Source organism: Ranitomeya variabilis, chromosome 4, assembly GCF_051348905.1.
Source record: "Ranitomeya variabilis isolate aRanVar5 chromosome 4, aRanVar5.hap1, whole genome shotgun sequence".
Classification (NCBI taxonomy): Eukaryota; Metazoa; Chordata; class Amphibia; order Anura; family Dendrobatidae; genus Ranitomeya; species Ranitomeya variabilis.
The window spans coordinates 243,394,960-243,421,878 of NC_135235.1; the positions used below are offsets into that span (position 1 = coordinate 243,394,960).

At 45.0% G+C, this 26,919-nt stretch overlaps 1 protein-coding gene across 2 annotated transcripts in view; it reads right to left on the reverse strand.

The window, feature by feature from the left end:
- EPHA8 (EPH receptor A8) overlaps positions 1–26,919 on the reverse strand; it is a 123,722-nt gene that overhangs the window by 63,642 nt on the left and 33,161 nt on the right. The window contains exons 3-7 of one of the 2 annotated variants that reach the window (XM_077260520.1): positions 18,804–19,467; positions 5,608–5,763; positions 4,107–4,190; positions 3,855–3,974; positions 570–694 (exon numbers count right to left, since the gene is read on the reverse strand). In XM_077260520.1, coding sequence (XP_077116635.1) covers positions 570–694; positions 3,855–3,974; positions 4,107–4,190; positions 5,608–5,763; positions 18,804–19,467 — 1,149 coding nt within the window. Of the gene's footprint in view, positions 1–569; positions 695–3,854; positions 4,191–5,607; positions 5,764–18,803; positions 19,468–26,919 lie in introns of both variants that reach the window. The other variant, XM_077260519.1, reaches the window with a different exon arrangement.

Here is a 26,919-nt window from a genome sequence, read left to right on the forward strand (position 1 = left end):
ATGGGTACAGTAACATTTCCAACTGTCCGGCCCTACAAAACTGATGAAAAGACAAGGGGATAATTGATCCGAAAGATGGCTAGGAGGCCGACAGCAACATTAAAGGAGCTGCAGGAATTTCTGACAACTCCTAGTTGTATACTACATGTGAGAAAAATATCCTGTATTCTTCATATGTATGGCCTGTTGGGTAAAATGACAAGACGGAAATCTTTTCTTACTATTGCTTCATCAGAAAAATATGGAAGTTCTGGAACAGTCCAGCCCAAGCCCAGACCATGAGATACCCTCGAAATCTCACAAATGGGGAGCTACTGCAAGGAAATGAGGGCAGAGATTGCCAAGTCTAGATGTGCCGCACTGATAGAATCCGGCCCAAAATGACTGAATATTGCCAGAAATTCACAGAGGACTGCAACAAAGTATTAGTGCAGATTTATGCAACCACAAGTTTCAATTTGCTTCTGAATGGATTTGGACAGATTATGAGTAACATTGAAGGGGGAAAAGTTATATACAAATACGCAGACAAAAGAGGTATAATGTATTGGATAACTATAATTAATCACCTTCTCAAAGTATTTGATCTCGTACTCCAATATGATGCCGTTTGGCTGATCCGGTTCTTGCCATATTAGGGTCACGCTGTTTTGCGACATTTTCTCCTTACGAATTACCATGACTTGAGAAGGGGCTGACAGATGACAGAAAAGCTGCAATTGTTTAACCTGCTAAATAATTTATCAAATATTATCCAAGTAATCCTAAATAAATAATCTTCTCTCCCAGTTACCATCAATCATATTTTAGTGACCTCTCTCCCTCAGTGACCAATTTTCCACACTGACCCGTATCCACTTGTGACTATTCTCCATCATTGTCCACTACTTCTCCTTCTCTTCTACTTCTACTTCTCTTTAGTGACCAATGTCTACCAGTAAACACACGTACAGTGGGTACGGAAAGTATTCAGACCCCTTTAAATTTTTCACTGTTTATTTCATTGCAGCCATTTGGTAAATTCAAAAAAGCTCATTTTTTCTCATTAATGTACACTCTGCACCCCATCTTAACTGAAAAAACCCAGAAATGTACAAATTTATTAAAAAATAAAAAATGAAATCTCACATGGTCATAAGTATTCAGACACTTTCCTCAGTATTGAGTAGAAGCCCCCTTTAGTACAGCCATGAGTCTTCTTGGGAATGATGCAACAAGTTTTTCACCCCTGGATTTGGGGATCCTCGGCCATTCTTCCTTGCAGACTCTCTCCAGTTCCGTCAGGTTGGATGGTGAACGTTGGTGGACAGGCATTTTCAGGTCTCTCCAGAGATGCTCCATTGGGTTTAGGTCAGGGCTCTGGCTGTTGTTCTGAAACCACTCCTCTGTTATTTTAGCTGTGTGCTTAGGGTCATTGTCTTGTTGGCAGGTGAACCTTTGGCCAAGTCTGAGGTCCAGAGCACTCTGGAAAAGGTTTTCATCCAGGATATCTCTGTACTTTGCCGCATTCATGTTTCCTTCAATGACAACAAGTCGTCCTGCCCCTGCAGCTGAAAAACACCCCCATAGCATGATGCTGCCACCAGCACGCTTCACCGTTGGGATTGTATTGCGCGGGTGATGAGCAGTGCCTGGTTTTCTCCACACATACCGCTTAGAAATATCGCCAAAAAGGTCTATCTTCATCTCATCAGACCAGAGAATCTTATTTCTCATAGTCTGGGAGTCCTTCGTGTGTTTTTTTTTTAGCAAACTATGCGGGCTTTCATATGTCTTGCACGGAGAAGAGGCTTCCATCGGGCCACTCTGCCATAAAGGCCCGACTGGTGGAGGGCTGCAGTGATAGTTGACTTTGTGGAACTTTCTCCCACCTCCCTACTGCATCTCTGGAGCTCAGCCACAGTGATCTTGGGGTTCTTCTTTACCAAGGGGTTCTTCTCTCATCAAGGCTCTTCTTCTATGATTGCTCAGTTTGGCTGGACGGCCAGGTCTAGGAAGACTTCTGGTGGTACCAAACTTCTTCTATTGAAGGATTATGGAGGCCACTGTGCTCTTAGGAACCTTGAGTACTGCAGACATTCTGTTGTAACCTTGACCAAATCTGTGCCTTGCCACAATTCTGTCTCTGAGCTCCTTGGCCAGGTCTTTTGGCCTCATGATTCTCATTTGGTCTGACATGCACTGTGAGCTGTGAGGTCTTATATAGACAGGTGTGTGCCTTTCCAAATCAAGTCCTATCAGTTTAATTAAACACAGCTGGACTCCAATGAAGGAGTAGAACCATCTCAAGGAGGATCACAAGGAAATGGACAGCATGTGACTTAAATATGAGTGTCTGAGCAAAGGGTCTGATTACTTATGGCCATGTGATATTTCAGCTTTTCTTTTTATTAAATTTGCAAAAATTACTACATTTATGGGGGGTTTTAAGTCAAGATGGGGTGCAGAGTGTACATTAATGAGAAAAAATGAACTTTCCTGAATTTACCAAATGGCTGAAATGAAATAAGGAGTGAAAAACTGAATGGGGACTGAATACTTTCCACATCCACTGTATTTAGTAACCAATTTCCCTCAGTGACCACTCTCCATCAGAAATCAATTTTATCTTCGAAACCACTCCTCTTAAGTATCCACTCTCCCATAGTGATCATTTTCATTCAGTGACCACCCTAATGAGCGACCAATTTCCATCCAATTTTCCACTGAATCCTATCTAACTATATGACAACATGCAGCAGCAGGAGTCTCACTGTGCTGCTACACTGAGAAAATTGCACCAGCTAAATATGACTTCTGCAGCCAGTGATAAAAGCTCTTGTGTCTGGACGTTGTGGATGGCTTCTGTGCCCTGATTGGCTGCTGAAATCTACACTTATTAAGTTAATTTAGAAAAAAATAAACTATACTGCTCCTCTGACCTATACAAACCCCTCCCCTCATAAATGACGTCCCCCACGCTCATCATACTGCACCACTATCCTAGCCAAAGTACTAACAACAGCATTAGTGGAAGCATGATCATTTACTGAACTGTGACCAAATTTGCAGACTTTGAGGGAAAATGCTTGGAATCTGAACACAAATCCAAATGAGCTATGTTAGTGCCAAATTTGAGATTGGCGAACAACTTTGCTCATCTCTACTCTCCATCAGCTACCACTTTCCATCAGCAACCACTCTCTAATTTCCACTCTCCATCAGTGACCACTTTCCTTTATTAACCACTCTTCCTCAGTAACCAATCTCCATTGGTGACCACAAGCCCTCAGCGGCCACTTTCTATCAGTCACCACTCTCCAATAACGACCACTCTATATAAGTGATCACACTCCCTCAGTGCCCTCTCTCTTGTTTATATTCTCCCTCAGTGATTACCCTCTTTTAGTAACCACTCTCCATTTGTGACTACTCTCCAACATTTTCTATTTTCCATCTGTAACCACTCTCCTTCAGTGACCACTGTCCATCAGCAACAACTCTCCATTAATTTCCACTCTCCATTTGTGCCCTCTCGTGATCAGTAACCTCTCTTCCTGATATCACCTGCAGTTCTGGATTTTGGACCAAGAGGTTTTATATGTTAGGACTTCTCAAGTTTATTATGGATGCTTCCATGAAGGCTTGGACACTCTTCCTTAATTTCCTATTCGTATATTTGTACTCCACATCATAACAGCTATCTCTCTGAATATACAGTATGTACCCTTAGTCTTCATGCTAAGTAAGAGGCTCAGGAATCATATATATATATATACCTTCTTGGGATTTAGTCAAGCTTTGATAACAGTTATCATACTAGGGAACAATGTGGCCCCAGTAATAGAACACATAGGTTTGGCAGAGGGTCCTACCTGCCTGGTTCGTGGTTATGTTCACTGTGGAGAACATCCTTTGCTCCAAGCTGAAGTCGGACACCCCATTGACAGCCTCCACCCAGAAGGTATAGTTCATATGGGCCTGGAGATTTGCCACTGTAAGGGAAGTCTTTGTGAGGCTCATTTGTTGGGGAGTATAACGAACGCCGCCCCCACAGGGCTCACATTGACCTGCATCCCAAGCACAACGACGGCAAATTACATTGTATGTGGCATCTCTGCGCCCACCTGTGTCCCTTGGTGGGTTCCACTCCAAGTTTATGGTGGTGCCATTAACACTGGAGATGAGATTGACAGGAGCAGATGGTGGACCTAGAAGGGAAGACAGTGAAAAAAGGACAACGCTGAAAACTTCCTCCACTTTACGGGTGTTTGTACAGAAGTAAGGGCCCTAAAATGAAACTTACAAGACTCCTTCCAGGTCAATGTGTTATTATATTGTCGTTATTCTAGGAAGCATTACAAATTATGAAGGACACTATAAAAAGAAGAAATGTGAACTGAAGAATTGACCAGGTGGATTGGAGAAGTGCAAGAGTGTTAGACGGGACCGGCCACACAGAAGACTGCTGGCGTAGGCCTGCTGAAGATGACGGGAAGCACCAGCATTTTAACCTCTTAGTGACCAGGCCACGTTTATCAAATCTGACATGTGTTCCTTTATGTCTCATCATACCTCAGTGATTAGGAGATTGTTTTTTTTTGTGTTAATGGTACATTTACTGTGCGATATGTTTTGCGTTTATTTATAAAAATATCAGAAATGTAAAATTACCAATGTTCATACTTTGAATGGTTATCCCTCTAATGCAGACAGTTGTAGCACACAAACAGTTATTAGCATTTCTCTCATCAGCTCCATCTGGGCTTTTATTTTGTTAGGGTGTTAGAGGTACGATTGTAGCAGAACTTTTTCATTTTTTCAAGGAAATTTACAAACTTATCTTTCTAGGGACCTATTTGGGTTTGAAGTGACTTTGGGGATCTATAAATCGGAAAACATCTGAAAGTAATAGCATTTTAAAACCAGCTCCCCTCACCGTTTTCAGAACGGCTTTCATAGTTTATTAACCCTTCAGGTGCATTTCAGGAATTAATGCAATGTGGCCTGACAGGAACGAAAAATTGTATTTTTGCCTCCTAAATGTCGCCAATTTTTGAACCGGTCCCTATAGACGGCAGACTGTAAGGCCGGTATTTGGCCGTGAATTGCCATGATAACCATTGGGAGCAGACAATCATGAACTCAGGGAGCCAATGGGGATAAAGAGGAGCCCCCACACTCTGTTAACCATCGAGATGCCATAATCATTATGGACAACAATCGGTTAAACTGCCATCGTTGGTGACAACACCAATTGTGACTGCTGCTGTAGGGTGTCTGCCATAGCGTGTCGCCGACAGCTGCTGCATGTTCATCTGTCAGTGGAAGCTATTCACTTACATCTCATCTCAGTTTTAAGTCATATTGAGAGTCACTCCAAGATTAATTTCCAAGAGATTGAGGAAGGAGCGGCCTTCAGAGAAGTTTCTGATGTGGAGGTGGGAGGTAAGGGCCATGATATGAGAAGAGAAGAACTAGGAACGACCAGACTTGTGAAACTGGGGAAAACTGTGGAGTCATCAGCTGTGACTGAGAGTTCTGCTCAGAGACGAGTGGTTTAGAGAACAACCCTGCAATTCCTGAAGGAGAACATCACAAAATTGTGCCATCTTGGCCTATACTCACGTGTGCAGGCTACAGAAGGCGGATCGGTAGCAGAACGATAATAGTTGTTATCACAATCACAGATCTGGGAAGCCAAGGTATCTGAATGACTAAATGGGGGGCACTTGGCGCATAGTTGGTCTCCTGGTGAAGATTTGAAGTATCCAAGATCGCAGGCTGCAAGAAATAATCCCATGTCAGTGTTATTACAGTAATGAACTTCACTGTAGCGGCCGATTCTACTACTCACATGCGGTTATTATGGGTGAAGAAGAAATATGGGGAGAAGACGGCATGGGGAGAGGGGTATGTGAGGAGACAGTGTGGGGCGGGAGGGAGAGAGGGTGGGGGAACAAGTGAGGAAACAGGATTAGGAGCAGGACAGGGAATGGATAATGAAGCAGTTTGAGAATGGGGACGAGGGAGAGAATGTGTGAGGAGACAGTATGGGGGGAGAAACTGCAAAGCTCAATATAGAGACTGGCTAGTGTGGAGGAGCAGTATATACAGGAGGAAGTATGGGGGACAGTTTGAGGGCACAGCAAGTAGGGAAGAATATGCAGAGGAGGGGACACAGTATAGAGACTGGACAGTAAAGCGAGGACACAGAATGAGAGGAGAGTGTGAAGAGGGGCCCAGTATGAAAGGCTGGGGGCAGGGTAGGGGCCATGTAGAATAAAACAGACAGTGTGGGGGTCATATTTGTGCAGGAAGCACAGTGAGGGGCAAAAAATCAGGAACTCAGCGTAGAGTTGATATTTTTATTCAGGAGCATATAATCACACTGTTATTTTTAAGGACACCGTGGCAGAATGTGCTTCAGAAGAACAGAGAAGATGGAAGTTTGCAGAGATGAGCTGTGGATGTGAAAAGTCACCATGGCGTCTGGACAAGATGAGAAGGAAACAATGAGAATGACTCCATTCAGAGACGATTTCTCCTCTAAGGTACCTGGATGTAAATGTTTCTTTATGATATTGGCTATTTCTCATCAATACTGGGGTTCCTGTATGGTCCGCAGTTTGTTAATGACTGATACCAAAAATCTGAGAATCTCCTTACCATTGTTAATGACATACTGGAAGTTGTAGGTTCAAACAATATAATTATGTATGGGGCTGAATTTACATTGCAATTTATTGTTCTATTGAGCTTGATGCTGTATTCTTGTATTGATGGTGGTTCTGGTGATGTATTCATGTTCTAATGGGGGATGTGATGCTGTATTTCTGTACTAATGGTAGTTCTGATTTTGCATTTCTGTACTGATGGTGGTTCTGGTGATGTAGTCCTGTACTGATGATGGGAGACATGTATACCAGGATGGGTGACATGTATACCAGGATGGGGCACGTGTATTCCAGGATGGGGGACATGTATACCTGGATGGGGCACATTATATCAGGATGGGGACATGTGTGCCTGGATGGGACACATGTATACTTCCATGGGACATGTATATCAGGATGGGGCCCAGGATAGGACACATACCAAGAAGGGGACCATGATGGGAACATTACTACTGGAAGGGGTGTCCCTTATTACGCACCATCCTCTCTAGTTATATATAGTGCTGTTATGTTCAGTGCTGTCACATTATTACATAGTATCAAGTCTTATTATATATAGCACCGTCCCTTACATAGTGTATTCTTGTTATTTTTGATCTTCACAGCGCCCTTTCTTTATTACATATCCCTCTCTTGTTGGATATTAAATGACTGCTGATGGAGCAGTCGGTGACCAGAAGACCAGTCCATCAGCTCCTCCATTACAAAAAAAAGATGCTTTCCCATGCTTCATCAGCCATCATTGCCATCTATATAATCCGATGTGTAAAGGACGGAGCTGTACATAAGAGAGGGCTCTGTGTAACAATGGATGGTAATATACATGAGAGAACAACTATGTAACATATAGTATATACTGTGGTGATGTGAAAGTGGCTACCCTCTTACATAGTCTCCAGGGTGGGTACACAAAGTCCTGCTGCTTTCTGTGTGAGTGGGAATGTCAGTACAATAAGGGTACCGTCACACATTGAAATTTCCATCGCTACGACGTTACGATTCGTGACGTTCTAGCGATATCGTTACGATATCGCTGTGTCTGACACGCTACTGCGATCAGACACCCTGCTGAGAATCGTACGTCGTAGCAGATCGTTTGGAACTTTCTTTCGTCGCTTGATCACCCGCTGACATCGCTGGATCGTTGTGTGTGACAGCGATCCAGCGATGTCTTTGCTTGTAACCAGGGTAAACATCGGGTTACTAAGCGCGGCCCTGCGCTTAGTTACCCGATGTTTACCCTGGTTACCCGGGGACTTCGGCATCGCTCCAGCGCCGTGATTGCAACGTGTGACCGCAGTCTACGACGCTGGAGCGATGATTATACGACGCTGCGACGTCACGAATCGTGCCGTCGCAGCGATGAAAATTTCAATGTGTGACGGTACCCTAAAGGTACCTTCACACGAAGCGACGCTGCAGCGATAGCGACAACGATGTCGATCGCTGCAGCGTCGCTGTTTGGTCGCTGGAGAGCTGTCACACAGACCGCTCTCCAGCGATCAACTATGCCGAGGTCCCCTGGTAACCAGGGTAAACATCGGGTAACTAAGCGCAGGGCCGCGCTTAGTAACCCGATGTTTACCCTGGTTACCAGCGTAAAATCTAAAAAAAACAAACAGCACATACTTACATTCACGTCCCCCTGCGTCCACTTCCTGACTGACTGAGCGCCGTACAGTGAGAGCAGAGCGGTGACGTCACCGCTGTGCTGCTTTCACTTTCACTTTGCGGCGCTGAGTCAGAGGAGGAAGCAGACTGCAGGGGACGCAATGTGAGTATGTGCTGTTTGTTTTTTTTACATTTTACGCTAGTAACCAGGGTAAACATCGGGTAACTAAGCGCGGCCCTGCGCTTAGTAACCCGATGTTTACCCTGGTTACCAGTGTAAAATATCGCTGGTATCGTTGCTTTTGCTTTCAAACACAACGATACACGGCGATCGGACGACCAAATAAAGTTCTGGACTTTATTCAGCGACCAGCGACATCACAGCAGGATCCTGATCGCTGCTGCGTGTCAAACGAAACGATATCGCTAGCGAGGACGCTGCAACGTCACGGATTGCTAGCGATATCGTTATAATGTCGTTTCGTGTGAAGGTACCTTAAGAGACCGGTCTCTCCGACATTCACTTCACCCAGGAATTGTAAACATGTCCGGCATCCAGCAGTTGTGGACCTACAGAAGATTTTGTTACCACTTTGGTTATCAAGTTGGGCCTAATTAAGAACTTTGTAAAGACAATGGATAAAATGAAAAAGCGTCAAGTATCTCATAGATAAATGTCCAAGGTTGAGTGAAGCAAAGATAAGGGAAGGCATCTTCATTGGACCTCAGATCAGTAAGCTTCTTCAAGATGAGGAGTTTCTCTATTTGATGCAGGATAAGGAAAAGGCTGCATTGGTAGCATTCACATTAGTGGAAAATCAAGAGCAGATAACTATAAAGAGTTGGTGGAAAATCTCGTGAAAACATAGAAGGATCTTGGCTGTAACATGTCCTTAAAGATTAATTTCTTACATTCACAACAAGTCTTTTTCCCATCAAAATGTGGTGCAGTGAGCGATCGGCACAGTGAGAGATTTAACCAACATATTATAGTTATGGAGATATTAAGGAGAATGGAATCATCAATGCTGCAGATTACTATGGACTATTGTAAGAGATGATCCGATGCAGGAGTACAAGAGACAAGCAAAAGAGTCGTCACTGAATGCGGAGCAAATGTTGTAGAGCAATTTCTGTACCTGTTTATATGGCACAATAGTAGTTGGACGTTTTACTTATTGGACTTGTTACTAAGCTTTCTCTAAATATCAGAAAATTGGCACAAAATATGCTACATCTACAGCTGAGGTGGGACAGTCTGTCCATAGGACAACAATCAGTCGTACACTGCACAAATCTGGCCTTTATGGAAGAGTGGCAAGAAGAAAGCCATTTCTTAAAGATATCCATAAAAAGTGTTGTTTAAAGTTTTTGACAAGCCACCTGGGAGACACACCAAACATGTGGAAGATGGTGCTCTGGTCAGATGAAACCAAAATCAAACCTTTTGGCAACAATGCCAAACGATATGTTTGGCATAAAGGCAACACAGCTCATCACCCTGAACACACCATCCCCACTGTCAAACATGGTGGTGGCAGCATCATGGTTTGGGCCTGCTTTTCTTCAGCAGGGACTGGGAAGATGGTTAAAATTGATGGGAAGATGGATGGAGCAAAATGCAGGATCATTCTTGAGAAAAACCTGTTGGAGTCTGCAAAAGACCTGAGACTGGGACGGAGATTTGTCTTTCAACAAGACAACGACCCCAAACATAAAGCAAAATCTACAATGGTATGGTTCACAAAAAAACATATCCAGGTGTTAGAATGGCCAAGTCAGAGTCCAGACCTCAATCCAATCGAGAATCTGTGGAAAGAGCTGAAAACTGCTGTTCACAAACGATCTCCATCAAACCTGACTGAGCTCGAGCTGTTTGCCAAGGAAGAATGGGCAAGAATTTCAGTCTTTCTATGTACAAAACTGATAGAGACGTACCCCAAGAGACTTGTAATCGCAGCAAAAGGTGGCGCAACAAAGTATTAAGTTACAGGGGCCAAATAATATTGCACACCCCACTTTTCAGTTTTTGAATTTCCACAAAAATTTAAATTAACCAATAAATTTCATTCAACTTCACAATTGTGTTCCACTTGTTGTTTATTCTTCACCAAAAATTTACATTTGGTATACTTATGTTTGAAGCATGATATGTAGGAAAAGGTTGAAAAGTTCCTGGGGGCCGAATACTTTCGCAAGGCACTGTATGTAGCAGTAAAAGGAAAACTCTTTGATGTCATGGAAGCAAGAAAACTAAAGATTCTCGTTGTCAGATTTGATTTCAGGAGACAAAATTATTGAGAAATGGCTGATTTCATAACTGAATCTGACAACGTCTAAAAATGTAAGAACATTCTCATTGCTCCAACCTTTTTGGCGGGAGGGACCACTTGTTTTGATAAAACGCGTGGCTTTTCATGATTGAGCTATCCTGTGTATATTTCTGTTCCTGAAATAAATGTGAAGATATCCTTTCGCCATTCACGTCTGACAAGCTCATGTGCCCATGCACCAGTAGGCTTCTCCTACAACACTGGTGAGCTGGAATCCCGGCTCCCTGCACTCCTGACGTAGAGTTCAGTCCCAACATTTGCTGCTTCATCAGTGGTAGATCATTCACCTCCTTCTCACCACATGTGTGGCTCTGGCACCTTCTATAGCAGGTGGCATTTCATAGGTCTTTCTATAGGTGAAAGACTTAGTCACCATCAGACCCTCTGCTAGATCACTACAGGGATGCTACATACAGAGCCTTGTAAAAGTCTTCATACCTCATGGACTTTTCCACATTTCTTCATGTTACACTCAAAAACTTAAATTTTATTGGGATTTATGTGATACCAACACAAAGTACAAAGTATTTGTGTAGTATAAAAGGAAATTATGCAAGGTTTTCTAAATATTGTCAAAATACAAATCTGACGGTTGTGAGGTGCATTTGTATTCAGCCCCCTATAGTCTGATGCCCCTAAATAACATCTTGATAGACCAGTCACCTCCAGAAGTCACATTAGTACATTGCGTCCCCCTGCATGTGAGTTTTTCTTAGTATAACTACAGCTATTTGGTGAAGGCCTCAGAGGTTTGTGTGAGAACGTTAGGGATCAAACAGCATCATGAAAACCAAGGAGTCCACCAGACAGGTCAGGAATAAAGCTGTGGAGAGGAGTAAAGCAGGGTTAGGTTATAAATAATAGCCCAAGCTCTGAACATCTCATGGACAAATGTTCATTCCATCATCCAAAAATGGAAGGCGTATGACAGAACTGCAAACCTCCCAAGACATGGCTGTCCATCTAACCTGTCATTCCAAACACTTAGAACAGTAATAGAAAAGCATCCAAGAGGTCCATGGTCACTGGAGGAGCTGCCAAGATCCACAGCTCAGGGGGAGAATCTGTTCACATGACAACCATTCTCTGTATACTCCACAAATCTGCCCTTTATGCAAGAAGGGCAAGAACAAAAAAAGGCATAAGAAGTCTCAATTGAGGGGCACAGCTAACAGATGAAGCTAAATTGCTATGTGTGGAGGAAAACTATCACTGCACACCAGTCTGAAAATACCATCCTCACCTTCAAAGGTGGTGGCTGCATCATGCCGTGGAGAGGCTTTTCTTAAGCAGTGGCAGGGAAGCTGGTCCTAAGTTATAGGAAGATGGAAGGAGCTAAATGCAGGACAAACCTGCAGGGAAACCTGTTAGAGGCTGCAAAAGTCTTGAGACTGAGGTGTATGTTCAAACTCCAGTACCACAATGACCCTCACCATTTTGCCAGAGCCACAATGGAGGATTTAGATCAGAGCATATTCTGTGTGTGGTCACATTCTTGACCCAAATCCCACAGAATCTCTGACAGGATGGGAAAATTACTAATCACAGACGTCTCCATCCAATGTACCTGAGCGAGAGCGAGTGTGCAAAGATGGGGCAAAATGACACCTAGATATGTAAAGCTGGAGAGACAGACCCCAAATGACTGCAGAGGTAGGTGGGAGAGACTGACCCCAAAAGATGGCAGCAGTAATTGCAGTGACATGTGGTCCAATAAAGTCCCCTGACTCGAGGGTGAATACTAATGCACCTCACAATTATCAGATATATATTTTACAATAACTAGTTCACCCCTGGCCCTGTATCATTTCCTCTACACGTCATAAATACTTCTGGACACAATTTATTACAAAGTTGCTTATTTTCATGTGAACTATTGATTTAAGAAGTGAAAATTAAAATGATTGTTGATTGTTTCTCTTTTGGTTTGTGGAGGGAATGAGTAAAATTGTGGATTATGTCATGGGGTGTGAATACTTTTTCAAGACACTATGCATGAGGGCAGCACTCGGCCGTCCCCACCTTCCTACTTCCTGGAGTAAAGGGCTATTTCTATTTTCATAAATGATATTTGTCAGGAACATGAGGTATTTGTTTGGCTATGAGAGGGGTAGGGAACCTCAGGCTCCAGGGCCATTTACGGCCCTCGATGACCTTTAATCAGGCCCTGAGCTGATTCTCAGGGACCGCATTCTTGGGCAGAGAGGTGCATTTTGATTATAACCAGCTCATTAATTTCTTCTTGCTCTGTTAACATATGAAGTGTTCACTACTGAACATTGAAGGGCGTGCAATGAAAGATTACGTCCTGAAACCAGTTCAAGAGTCAGGATGTACTTTGTGGGATGAGTTTGTATTGCCCCAAAGGATGGTATAAATATCCAAATGGCCCTTGGCAGAAAAAAAGATTCCCCACCCCTGGTCTATGATCACGCACACTGAGCTCTGCTACGTCCATTAAAGCTGAGCACAGACACGCTGTGGGCTTTTCCGGCCCCTCCCCCCTCTTCACTCTGCCTAGAAAGCTCTTCTTCTCTCTTGGCCTGCAGGCAACTTCCTCTCCCCTGAATACAGCTGTAACTTGAAACTCCAGTGTGGGACTCTGCCCCCCTCCCTCTCGAATACAGGAGTGTGAAGAAAACCAGTTTGTCTGAAACCATGTACTCTTTTGTTAATGTACAAACCTAATAGTAAGGCATAACTTGACCCCAATTAGTGACAGAGATATGAATGTTATATAGTTGGTATGTGCATTGGCTGGGCCCTCACCCAGTGCATTCTCCAATTTCGTATACCCTTGGTATCCGAGAAACGAATTACTACGTACTTGCAGTGCATAGCCAGGTCATGTTTGGTCTTACTAGAATGCTAGTCGCAAAACAAGATCAATGGTGATCCTGTTGTAGCTATACAAGGTTGCATCGTGGTGAATATGAATGTTCCATAACTCTGAGTCCCTCTGAGAAAGTAGGAGTGGATTCCTACTCCTAGCTCCGCCCACTCAGTGATGTCACAGCCAAGGGGTATAAGACCCTGAGAGCTCAGGTTTCATTGGCCTTTGACCAGGAAGCTAGCTGAGAGACACTATGTAATGCATCTTGATGTATCGCCCCTCCCCCGAACCATATGGTCTGCCATGAGCTCAAATGATATAAGGAACTGTGTTTTTTTCTTCTGTTAATCCCTTTTTATTTGTAATTGTACTGTATATACACAATCGTCTCATTTTATAATATCTCTTTACCCTTCTGTAAACACTGCCTATCTTTTGGAGTAAAATATATAAAATTACTAGCTTGGTTTCTCCTTGCTCTATAACGTACTGTCACGTCCTTTGAAGTGAATTACGCTACTAATTTGGGTTGGCTCCGGGCCCATTATTAATTAAAGAATCGGAGCTGGTGGCAGCGGATTTGTCCTGTGCGTTTGGAAGACTTTGTAGCGATAGACGGCGTTGATAATCATTTTTCCCGCCTGAGTGGGAGTAGTTATATCGCCCTCGCTGCAGTGTGCCCTTTAGCCAGTACAAAGTAAGGCAACCTTTCTGGCGACTAATTATGCTAGGTGCAGTACCCTGTCTGACCTGAGGGTAAGGGGGCGACAGAGAGCTGCAAGTTCCAAACCGGAACGGGAAAGTGGGATATAGATAAATCCCCTTCAGAAAGAACTGGGGCAACCAAACAACCCCGGTTCATGACATATTAGTGTGAGCAGTGGGGATGATAAAGATATCCTCTCTGTGATTCGTGACAGTATTGTCACATAATGTTCAGAAGTTCAAGGTGTACAGCAGTGGTGGTTGGTCTCCTAGGCGATGAGCTGTAATAATATCTAACAAATGGCTGCAGATCTTACTAGGCAGAAAACGACAGACGTGCACGCCTCTACAAGCGCCAACAACACCCATCTGTGACAACGGTAACATCCCTTTAATGCAGCATCATCCAAAAACTGATTTTCTCTGAAGTCATTAATGAGACGTCGGACTCCACCATCAGCATTAACCTTGGATAAAGTTCTGCCGTAGGATGTCTGGGGAGACGCTGCCGATCTGTGCAAACATCATTCTCATGTTTAAAGAAGAGGACACCTTTCCACTAAGTAGCCATTATAGAGCCAAACAAACAAATATCCCTCTAAAGAGTCTCGCTGGGACCCAGCGCCTCCATTTATATCGGCAGCCTGCTCCAAAAGGCCTGAACGGGGCCGCGTGGCCGTCAGGCGCCAATCTATCAGCATTTACACAGCTGGAGCAGGAGCGGCACGAGTTTCATGAGACTGGAGATGTAATGTTCTCTCCATACAGCCTCCTACAGGAGCCGAGGAGCAGAAATAGAATGTCCGGACGCCACATCGCAGGTTTGTCCTACAGCTCCGATCATTAACAATACAATATTCACAATCCACAGAAAAATGGCGATACTAGGATATGAGCTTCATCGGGTACGATAAGATGTTCAAGGCCCGTGATCAGGACATGAGCTAGAAATAAGGACGATACTAGGAGACGAGCTTCATCGGGTACGATAAGATGTTCTAGGCCTGTGATCAGGACATGTGCTAGAAATAACGACGATACTAGGAGACGAGCTTCATCGGGTATGATAAGATGTTCTAGGCCCGTGATCAGCACATGTGCTAGAAATAAGGACGATACTAGGAGGCGAGCTTCATTGGGTACCATAAGATGTTCTAGGCCTGTGATCAGGATATGTACTAGAAATAAGGATGATACTAGGATACAAGCTTCATCGGGTACGATAAGATGTTCTAGGCCTGTGATCAGGGCATGTGCTAGAAATAAGGATGATACTAGGATACGAGCTTCATTGGGTACGATAAGATGTTCTAGGCCTGTGATCAGGATATGTACTAGAAATAAGGATGATACTAGGATACGAGCTTCATTGGGTACGATAAGATGTTCTAGGCCTGTGATCAGGACATGTGCTAGAAATAAGGATGATACTAGGATACGAGCTTCATTGGGTACGATAAGATGTTCTAGGCCTGTGATCAGGACATGTACTAGAAATAAGGATGATACTAGGATATGAGCTTCATCGGGTACGATAAGATGTTCTAGGCCTGTGATCAGGACATGTGCTAGAAATAAGGATGATACTAGGATACGAGCTTCATCGGGTACGATAAGATGTTCGAGGCCTGTGATCAGGACATGTGCTAGAAATAAGGATGATACTAGGATACGAGCTTCATCGGGTACGATAAGATGTTCTAGGCCTGTGATCAGGACATGTGCTAGAAATAAGGATGATACTAGGATACAAGCTTCATCGGGTACGATAAGATGCTCTAGGCCTGTGATCAGGACATGTGCTAGAAGTAAGAACCATATTCTATGTGCATGGATTCCTGTATTACAAGTGTTGTTGGCCGGTCTAAACAAGCTTGCAAATGACTGGCCACTGGCTTGCATGAATACAAGTGAAGGTCATTTAATGCCTGTAATATTACCCCTTAAACCCAGCACAACACTGTTCTGACTGGTCATTACAAAAAAGGGGGCTAGATTGGGAATAAAAGGATCCAGCGAAGAGCATCACTCCCACCCCAAACACTATTTACCCCTGAACTGTATTGTTGAGTTGGTCAGTCAAGTAAACGGCCAGCCTGTTATATATCATGTTACATTTGTGAGAAAAACTATGTACACCCTCCGAATTCTATTGCCTTATATCTCAGTATATAATAATAATAATACTTCTGTTTTTTAGAAGTTCTCACAGTTCTGTAAATTCAACCTCAGATGGAGAATAGCACGTGACAAATGACACCCAAAAATTAGGCAAAATGAAGAAGCAGTGTGTGAATAATTAAGTATCCCTCTGAATCCACAGCTTGTAGAACCTGGTTTAGCAGTAATATATCCCAGTTATGGTATCTGTATTACTTTACCAGCCTCTGACATGGTTCTGGAGGACTTGTGCCATACAGGTTTGTGGGCATTTGTTTCGGCATCACTGTACTAAGGTTCCACCACAGCATTTCTATTGGGATAAGGTCTGGACTTTGGGTCATGGCAGGACTTGATTCTTTTTCAGCCATTCTGATGTAAATTTACTGATGTGCTTGGGATTTTGTCCTGTTTCATGACCTTGTTTAGGCCAGGATTTAGCTTTTGAATTGATGGTCTAACACTTGACTCTAGAATATTTTGGCATATAGAAGAGTTCTTGGTCAACTTAAGGACTGCATGGTGCACAGAGTTGTGTGGCTGCAAAACAAGCACAAACCATCCCCCCTCCACCAGCACGCCGATAGCTGGAATGAGGGGTTTGTGCTGATATGCAGTATTTGTTTTTTGTCAAATGTGGTGCAGGGTATTATGGCTAAAAATGTCGACTTTGGTCTCATCTGTCCAAAGGACATTGTTCCAGAAGTCTTGTGGTTTGTTCAGAGACAAATTTTAAAATGTTATCCATGCTGACATCTTTTCTATAGAAAGAAGAGGCTTTCTTCTGGAAACCCTTGCAAACAAGTCATAGATATGGTACTTAGTTTTTTCTAATTGTAGTGTCATAACCTTGAACCTTTAACATGCCAAGGCCTTTAGAGACCGAGCTGTATCTCTTGGGATTTTTTAAGTTTCTCAGAGCATTGCACAGTATGACCTTGGGATGAAGTTGCTGAGGCATGCGCTCTTGGGATGATGTCAGCTATCTTGAGAGTTTTTTACTTGTTAATTGTCTTAGTCACAGTAAGATGATGGACTCCAGTTGGTTTGAAAATGGCCTTATAAGCCTTCTGCTCTTATAAAATTTCTCATACTGATGAACAATTAACTATTGGCATTTACTTATTAATTTCTTCATTTCTGTCTAGTTTTCGGTCAAATAATTGATAAAAATGTAATTTGTTATGTCTTGTATTTCATCTGCAGTTTTGTTTACCAAATTTTAAGACTTTCAAAGAACCCAGATGTTTTTTTATTATGGCCGTAGATCTAGGAGGAGCTGTGGCCCGAGATCTAAGAAGGATCTGTGGCCTGAGGCCTAAGAAATAGCTGTGGCCTGAAGTCTAGGAGGAACTGTGGTGGGAAATCTAGGAGGAGCTGTGGCTGGAGATTTAGAAGGAACTGTGGCAGGAGATCTAGGAGGAGCTTTGGCCAGAGACCCAAGAAGGAGCTGTGGTCGGAGATCGAGGAGGACCTCTGGCCTGAGACCTAAGAAGGAGCTGTAGCCTAATATCTAGGAGGATCTGTGGCAGAAGATCTAGGAGAAGTTGTGGCCAGAGACCTAAGAAGGAGCTGTGGTCGGAGATCGAGGAGAAGCTGTGGCCTGAGACCTAAGAAGGAGCTGTGGCCTGAGATCTAGGAGGAGCTGTGGCAGGAGCTCAAGGAGGAGCTATGGCCTGAGATCTAAGAAGGAGTAGTAGCCTGAGATCTAGGAGGAGCTGTTGCAGGAGATCTAGGAAGAGCTGTGGCCTGAGATGTAAGAAGGAGTTGTGGCCAGAGATCTAGGAGGAGCTCTGGCCAGAGACCTAAGACGTAGCTGTGGCCTGAGGTCTAGGAGGAGTTGTGTGGCAGGAGATCTAGGAGGAGCTGTGGCGGGAAATCTAGGAGGAGCTGTGGCCAGATACCCAAGAAGGAGCTGTGGTCGGAGATCGAGGAGAAGCTGGGCCTGAGACCGAAGAAGCTGTGGCCTGAGATCTAGGAGGAGCTGTGGCAGGAGATCTAGGAGGAGCTGTAGCCAAAGACCTAAGAAGGAGCTGTGGTCAGAGATCGAGGAGAAGCTGTGGCCTGAAACCTAAGAAGGAGCTGTGGCCTGAGATCTAGGAGGAGCTGTGGCCGGAGATCTAGGAGAAGCTGCGGTCAGAGATCTAGTAGGTGCTGCGGCTGATTTTGAGGCGTTCAGCCATGGCCCGAGGCTAGAGTGAGTAAGTTATTGCCTGAGCCAGAAAGACAACCTGCCTTACACCTACATAAAATTTCCACCGGAGTCACTAGCCAATATCAGGTACTCTGAAGTGAGGAGACTGATGCAGATAAATCCTCCGAATCCTCACAAACCTCCCAGATATGTTATTATTCTCCTCTTGTCCTGACCTTGCACATTCTGCTTGGCTTATGTTCACTCCCCGGCACCTAGTACCCATTACAATAGGATATAGGTTATTATTACAGTCTCAAATGTTATTCTGAAGATACTGGAAATAATTTTCTCCAGTTTTTCAAACTTACCTACACAAGAATCACTTCGTTCCTCAAAGCCAGCGCTGCACACACACTTCCCAATGGGAACAAGCCACTCTCCTTCTGCGCTGCAATACATTTTTGGGGTGTCTCTCTCCTCTGAATGCCCCACACATTCTCCCCGGACTTCCACCAAAGATGATGAGTCAGCTCCTGTCACTGCTTCTGAGAAGGCAGCCAAGTTACGAACCATTGGAGGACACTTCTTATAATATACTCGCACTGACACAATGGCAATACAGGCTCCTATGTCCTGAAATGCCAAATAGAATCCACGTCTGCTCAGGGGCCCCACATCTCGGACTTCTGTATTAAGCTTGAGTCTCCGGACCCCAAGATCCACATTGGTAAAACTCTCATCGGCAGCTATTGTGTCAATCTTCATGAACTGACTCTCTCTGGTGCTGGTGCCGAGGTCCCGGTCACTCTCCATGTAGTACAAGTTGAAGGTCTCTTTACAGGTACCCAGCACCCCTGGCATACTGTTACAGTCTCTCAGTGTGAACTTGATCTCCACATATACCCGTCGAGCACCATCTCTTTGCACCCAGTTTGTCCGCAGCCAGTTGTTTTGGTTTGGAGCCATGACATTGCATACTTGGTATGTGTGGATGGGGCTGAAGAACTCATCCATTTCATTGATCGAGTCCCACTGTGAAAGATAGAAGAAAACTGTGTGACATGTATAATCGACAGCAAACACAACTCCAAAACAGGCAGCACAACACCTTTCCCAACCATACACACAACTATAAAAATAGAAACAGCTATGTTGTAACATATTCATCCTGACAACTTGTGCTCCTCCTGTCATGCGCCCCTGAAGTCAGTGACTGAGCCTCCCTCTGTTGTAGCTGTAGGCACCATGACAAGGAATTATAGCTCCACCTGCATGAGATCTCTTAGAAAATCATGTTTCCGGGGTTCCTCTTTGTTTGGTTTGTTTGGTAATGGGGCCCTATGATACTGAACTGGACAGCTAGACATGAAGCCATTCTCTGTGAAGGTCACCAGCTGGAGAGAGGCATTAACTCAATAGGATTGTCCGGCAGAAGGCGAGACTGTGAAGACGACAAGTCATCACCACTGAAAGATGTCAGGACAAAAGGCAGAGAGGAGAATGCTGATGGCACGTGGTGCGAGCATGGCAGGGCAGCACTGGTGACACCATGGCTTCCAGCTCTCTACATCACGGAGTTTTGCATTCTTGGGTTATATCTCCTGCGGCCGGAACATTTGATAACATACTTGTATTTTATGTGAAAGCCTCGTGACTAGAAGGCTCAAGGATTTATGAGAAACACACCACTCATTAAAGATCAGAGATATGATCTGATACAAGTGCACATCATGGGTCTCACAAAGCCATCTCCAAAAGTAGTTTCAATACAATACAGGAGTCCACCATGTATGAGACGCCCCCGTAAACCACATCAAATTCAATGGGGTTCAAATCCAGGCAGTGCCTGCTCCTAGAGATACCCAGCCCTGTATGGAGCAGATCTGACTGCCATAGCCAAGCACAAATCTGTTCCCAGACTCCAGGGCGGAAAAGAACCTGCCGGTCACACACGTCCCTCCATGTAATGTGCATGCTGTGCTATAGCACAGAAGACACTACAACCTAAGTGCTGCACCCAGTAAACTGAGTGACACATTGCCGGAATCAGGGGCTCTTTCCCTACATTACGCTGCTCTCACTTGGGGTAGCAAACACTTGGTGACAGATCCCCCTAACTGTAGGGTGACTTTCTGCATTTTGGATTGTTTCCAGCCTCGGTGCGGACATCTCTGCAGATTAATCTGCTCTGACTGTTCTCACAATCTTCGCATAATGATATGATTATTTCCGAGCCTCATCGCGGATCTCTTGTTTTGGTAATGAGATGGGCTGAGAACAGCAGGTATCGATCCTAAGCCTATAAACAGGGAGTGAGCGGTCGGACTTATGTAGCGCAGCTTGTGCCATCAGAAAATAGCTGTGTCTTCCACCGCAGAATTAGTGATATCAATCTGTCTTATTAGGTGAGATGCAGATAGGACCCGTCGTCTGCTGGGCAGGGGAACCGGGCAGAGCGTGGCATGTTTAACACATTCAATGCGGCAATGTGACACCTGCAATACTTTATCCTTGAAAAGAAAAAACTCTGAACAGTTGTAAAAACATAAGCACAAAGAAATAGGAGAAATGGGAGAATACCATGCTCTACGGGAGGACGCCACATACAACGGTAAGAGGCCACACTCTACAGGACGAAGCTATGGTCTACAAGGATGAGGCCACCCTTTAAGGGATGAGTCCATGCTCTACAGGACAAGTCCTTGCTTTGTGGGAGTGGACGATGCTGTACAAAATGAAACCACGCTCTATGAGAGGAGACCGCGATCTACAAAAGGAGGCCACACTTTACAGGATGGGGCCTACTCTCCATGGAAGAAGGTCATGTTCTAAGGGAAGAGACTGCACTCTATGAGAGGAGGCTACTCTCTATGGAAAGAGGACATGCTTAGCGGGAGGAGGCCATATTGTGTGGAGGAGGCCACATTCTATGAGACAAAGCAATGCTCAATGGGAGGAAGCCAGGCACAATAGGAGAAGACCACGTTCAATAGGAGATGGCTAAGCTCAGGGAGAAGAGGCCACTCTCTACAGTAGGATGCCACACTTAAGCAGAGAAGACTGTTTAACCATCGAAAGGTACCCTCAATGTGAATAGGCCTCAATCTAATGGAGAAGACCATGGTCAACAAAAGAAGGCTGTCCTTAAAGGGAGAACACCAAACTTAACACAAAGAAGCCTCTACAGAAAGAGGCCAGGCTCTCTAAGAGGAAGCCACACTCAATGGTAGGAGGTCATGCTCAATGAGAGAAAGCCAAACTCAATATGAGAAGGCCATGCTCAATGAGAGGACACAAGTCTCTGCAAGAGGAAGCCACACTAAATATGAAGAGGTCACACTCAATATAAAGAGGCCATGCTCTATGGGAAAAGGCCATGTTCTAAGGAAAAGGCAAATCTCTACAAGAGGAGACAATGCTCTATGGGAGGAGGAGGCTGATGTGGTGAACTAGACCGAGAATGCAGGCAACTTAAAGAATGAAGAAATCGGGTGATTAGCTGGACCATTAATTTATACTGACAATCATGAGAAATTTCCTTTCTGCACTCTCTTTCCTTCCTCGAGGACATTACATTATGGAGTGCTCAGGAGCCTTGACCATTGAAAGAAGATTAGCCAAGCACTTCCTGTAAGATGGCCATACCTTCTTGACTCTTCTGAAGAATCTGTAGCCAGGTCATGACCATGGTCTAGAATCAATACTACCCTGGATGTGAAGCTTTACTCATATAAACTAGGTGGAATCAGATTTGGCTACAATGCACCCAGCCAGAAGAGCAAGCGCCTGATCGCCACACCAGCTCTTGGTCATATCATTAGAATTGGAAGCACAGAGCAGACGTCTGGAAACCATCCCGTCCAGTTTATCTGCAGCAGTAATATTGTGTGCATTCCTCTGGAAAGTTCTTATCTGTTATTAGATTCATGAAACTAATTTGATTCCTGTATTTTACAGGTGAATTCTACTAAAGTGTAATATGAAATGAAGCCGCACGGCCAGACATAAAGGCTAATTACAGCTGAGGAGACTCCCCACCGTAACATATTGCCGTTGGCAGAAAAATAATCACATATTTAATACCAACAAGCGCAAGACGTGTGGAGTCCACACATCTAGAGTCACAGCCCAGTGGCCTGCACTTTAAGCCTTTTCGCCATGGGCTGACAATAATTAGAAATGAATCAAGTGCAGAGTGACGATGATACTTTGGGAAGTCTTGTCATATTCATGTTCTAGCTGATTAGTTATTAACTGGACCTCAATGATTAAAGATTGAAAACTGCTTGAGTATCGGCCACTCCATATGATGGACCAGTTGAAGGTGCTGCTGGCCACTCCATGTCATGAACCAAGGCGGTAGGAGGGGCTGTGGCCACTCCAAGTGATGAACCAGAAGGTAGGAGGTGCTGCTGGCCACTTCATGTGATGGACCAGTAGATAGGAGGTGCTGCTGGCTGCCACTCCATGTGATCAACCAGAGGGATAGAAGGTGCTGCTGGCAACTCCATGTGATGGCCCAGAGGGTAGGAGGTGCTGCTGGACACTCCATGTGATGGACTAGAGGGTAGAAGGAGCTGCTGGCAACTCCATGCAATGGAGCAGAGAGTAGGAGGTGCTTCTGGCTGCTTCATGTGATGGTCTAGAGAGTAGAAGGTGCTGCTGGCCACTCCACGTGATGAACCAGAGGATAGGAGGACTTGCTGGCCACGCCATATGATGCACCAGAGGGCAGGAGGTGCTGCTGGCCAATCCATGTGATGGACCAGAGGCTAAGAGGTGCTGCTGGACACTCCATGTGATGGACCAGAGGGTAGAAGGAGCTGCTGGCCACTCCATGTGATGGACCAGAGAGTAGGAGGTGCTGCTGGACACTCCATGTGATGAACCAGAGTAGGAGGTGCTGCTGGACGCTTCATACGGTGAATCAGAGGATAGGAGGAGCTCCTGGCCAATCCATATGATGGACCAGAGGGTAGGAGGTGCTGCTGGATGCTCCATGTGATGGAATAGAGGGTAGAAGGAGCTGCTGGCTGCTCCATGTGATGAACGAGAGGGTAGAAGGTGCTGCTGACTGGTCCATGTGATGGGCCAAAGGGTAGAAGGTGCTGCTGGCCACTCCATATTATGGACCAGAGGGTGGAAGGTGCTTCTTGCCACTCCATGTGATGGAGCAGAGTGCAGGAGGAGCTTCTGGCCACTCCATGTAATTGCCCAGAATGTAGGAGGAGCTGCTGGCCATTCTGTCATGATCTCAATGGCAAGAGATCATAGCATCAGCATATAAAGGAACTAGCTCTTGGAAGATGGGAACTGAGCTGACCATGAACTAAACCTAACGCACAACTAGCAGTGGCCGGGTAGCATGCCTACGTTGATTCTAGATGCCCAGCACCAGCCGGAGGACTAAATAATGCTAGCAGAGGAAAATATTAGTCCTAGCTCACCTCTAGAGAAATACCCCGAAAGGAGACAGAGGCCCCCCACATGTATTGGCGGTGAATTAAGATGAAATAACAAACGTAGTATGAAAATAGGTTTAGCAAATTTGAGGTCCACTTACTACATAGCAGAAGACAGAAAGGACACTTTCATGGTCAGCTGAAAACCCTATCAAAACACCATCCAGAAATTACTTTAAAACTCTGGCATTAACTCATAACACCAGAGTGGCAATTCCTGTTCACAAGAGCTTTCCAGACACAGTAACGAAACTACAGCTGTGAACTGGAACAAAAATGCAAAAACAAACATGGACAAGAGTCCAACTTATCTAGTAGTTGTCTAGGAGCAGGAACAAGCACAGAGAGGCTTCTGATAACATTGTTGACCGGCAAGCAACTAACAGAGCAGCAAGGTTATATAGCGACTCCCACATCTTGATGGGAACAGGTGAACAGAGAAGATGAAGACACCAGTTCAATTCCACCAGTAGCCACCGGGGGAGCCCAGAATCCAAATTCACAACAGTACCCCCCCCTCAAGGAGGGGGCACCGAACCCTCACCAGAACCACCAGGGCGATCAGGATGGGCCCTATGAAAGGCACGAACCAGATCAGAGGCATGAACATCAGATGCATTCACCCAAGAATTATCCTCCTGGCCGTATCCCTTCCACTTGACCAGATACTGGAGTCTCCGTCTGGAAACACGAGAGTCTAAGATTTTCTCCACAACGTACTCCAACTCACCCTCAACCAACACCGGAGCAGGAGGCTCAACGGAAGGCACAACCGGTACCTCATACCTGCGCAATAATGACCGATGAAAAACGTTATGAATAGAAAAGGATGCAGGGAGGTCCAAACGGAAGGAAACAGGGTTAAGAATCTCCAATATCTTATACGGGCCGATGAACCGAGGCTTAAACTTAGGAGAAGAGACCCTCATAGGGACAAAACGAGAAGACAACCACACCAAATCCCCAACACAAAGCCGAGGACCAACACGACGGTGGCGGTTGGCAAAAAGCTGAGTCTTCTCCTGGGACAACCTCAAATTGTCCACCACCTGCCCCCAGATCTGATGCAATCTCTCCACCACAGCATCCACTCCAGGACAATCCGAAGATTCCACCTGACCAGAGGAAAATCGAGGATGAAACCCCGAATTACAGAAAAACGGGGACACCAAAGTGGCAGAGCTGGCCCGATTATTGAGAGCGAACTCCGCCAATGGCAAAAAAGCAACCCAATCATCCTGGTCAGCAGACACAAAACACCTCAGATATGTCTCCAGGGTCTGATTAATCCGCTCGGTCTGGCCATTCGTCTGAGGATGGAAAGCGGACGAAAAAGATAAATCTATGCCCATCCTAGCACAGAATGCCCGCCAAAATCTAGACACGAATTGGGTCCCTCTGTCAGAAACGATATTCTCAGGAATACCATGCAAACGAACAACATTTTGAAAAAACAGAGGAACCAACTCGGAAGAAGAAGGCAACTTGGGCAGAGGAACCAAATGGACCATCTTAGAGAAACGGTCACACACCACCCAGATGACAGACATCTTCTGAGAAACAGGCAGATCAGAAATAAAATCCATCGAGATGTGCGTCCAAGGCCTCTTAGGAATAGGCAAGGGCAATAACAATCCACTAGCCCGAGAACAACAAGGCTTGGCCCGAGCACAAACGTCACAAGACTGCACAAAGCCTCGCACATCTCGTGACAGGGAAGGCCACCAGAAGGACCTTGCCACCAAATCCCTGGTACCAAAAATGCCAGGATGACCTGCCAACGCAGAAGAATGAACCTCAGAGATGACTCTACTGGTCCAATCATCAGGAACAAATAGTTTATCAGGTGGGCAACGATCAGGTCTATCCGCCTGAAACTCCTGCAAGGCCCGCCGCAGGTCTGGAGAAACGGCTGACAATACCACTCCATCCTTAAGGATACCTGTGGGCTCAGAGTTACCAGACGAGTCAGGCTCAAAACTCCTAGAAAGGGCATCCGCCTTAACATTCTTAGAACCCGGTAGGTATGACACCACAAAATTAAACCGAGAGAAAAATAATGACCAGCGCGCCTGTCTAGGATTCAGGCGCCTGGCGGTCTCAAGATAAATCAAATTTTTGTGGTCAGTCAATACCACCACCTGATGTCTGGCCCCCTCAAGCCAATGGCGCCACTCCTCAAAAGCCCACTTCATGGCCAAAAGCTCCCGATTCCCAACATCATAATTCCGCTCAGCGGGCGAAAATTTACGGGAAAAGAAGGCACAAGGCCTCATCACGGAGCAGTCAGAACTTTTCTGCGACAACACTGCCCCAGCTCCGATCTCAGAAGCGTCGACCTCAACCTGAAAAGGTAGAGCAACATCAGGCTGACGCAACACAGGGGCAGAGGAAAAACGGCGCTTGAGCTCCCGAAAGGCCTCCACAGCATCAGGGGACCAATCGGCAACATCAGCACCCTTCTTAGTCAAATCGGTCAATGGCTTAGCAATATCCGAAAAACCAGCAATAAATCGACGATAAAAGTTAGCAAAGCCCAAAAATTTCTGAAGACTCTTAAGAGAAGAGGGCTGCGTCCAATCACAAATAGCTTGTACCTTGACAGGATCCATTTCAATGGAAGAGGGGGAAAAAATATATCCCAAAAAGGAAATCCTCTGTACCCCAAAAACACACTTAGAACCCTTCACACACAAAGAATTAGACCGCAAAACCTGAAAAACCCTCTTGACTTGCTGGACATGAGAGTCCCAGTCATCCGAAAAAATCAGAATATCATCCAGATACACAATCATAAATTTATCCAAATAATCGCGAAAAATATCATGCATAAAGGACTGGAAAACTGACGGAGCATTTGAAAGACCAAAAGGCATCACTAAATACTCAAAATGGCCCTCGGGCGTATTAAATGCGGTTTTCCACTCATCCCCCTGCCTGATTCGCACCAAATTATACGCCCCACGAAGGTCAATCTTAGAGAACCACTTGGCCCCCTTTATGCGAGCAAACAAATCAGTCA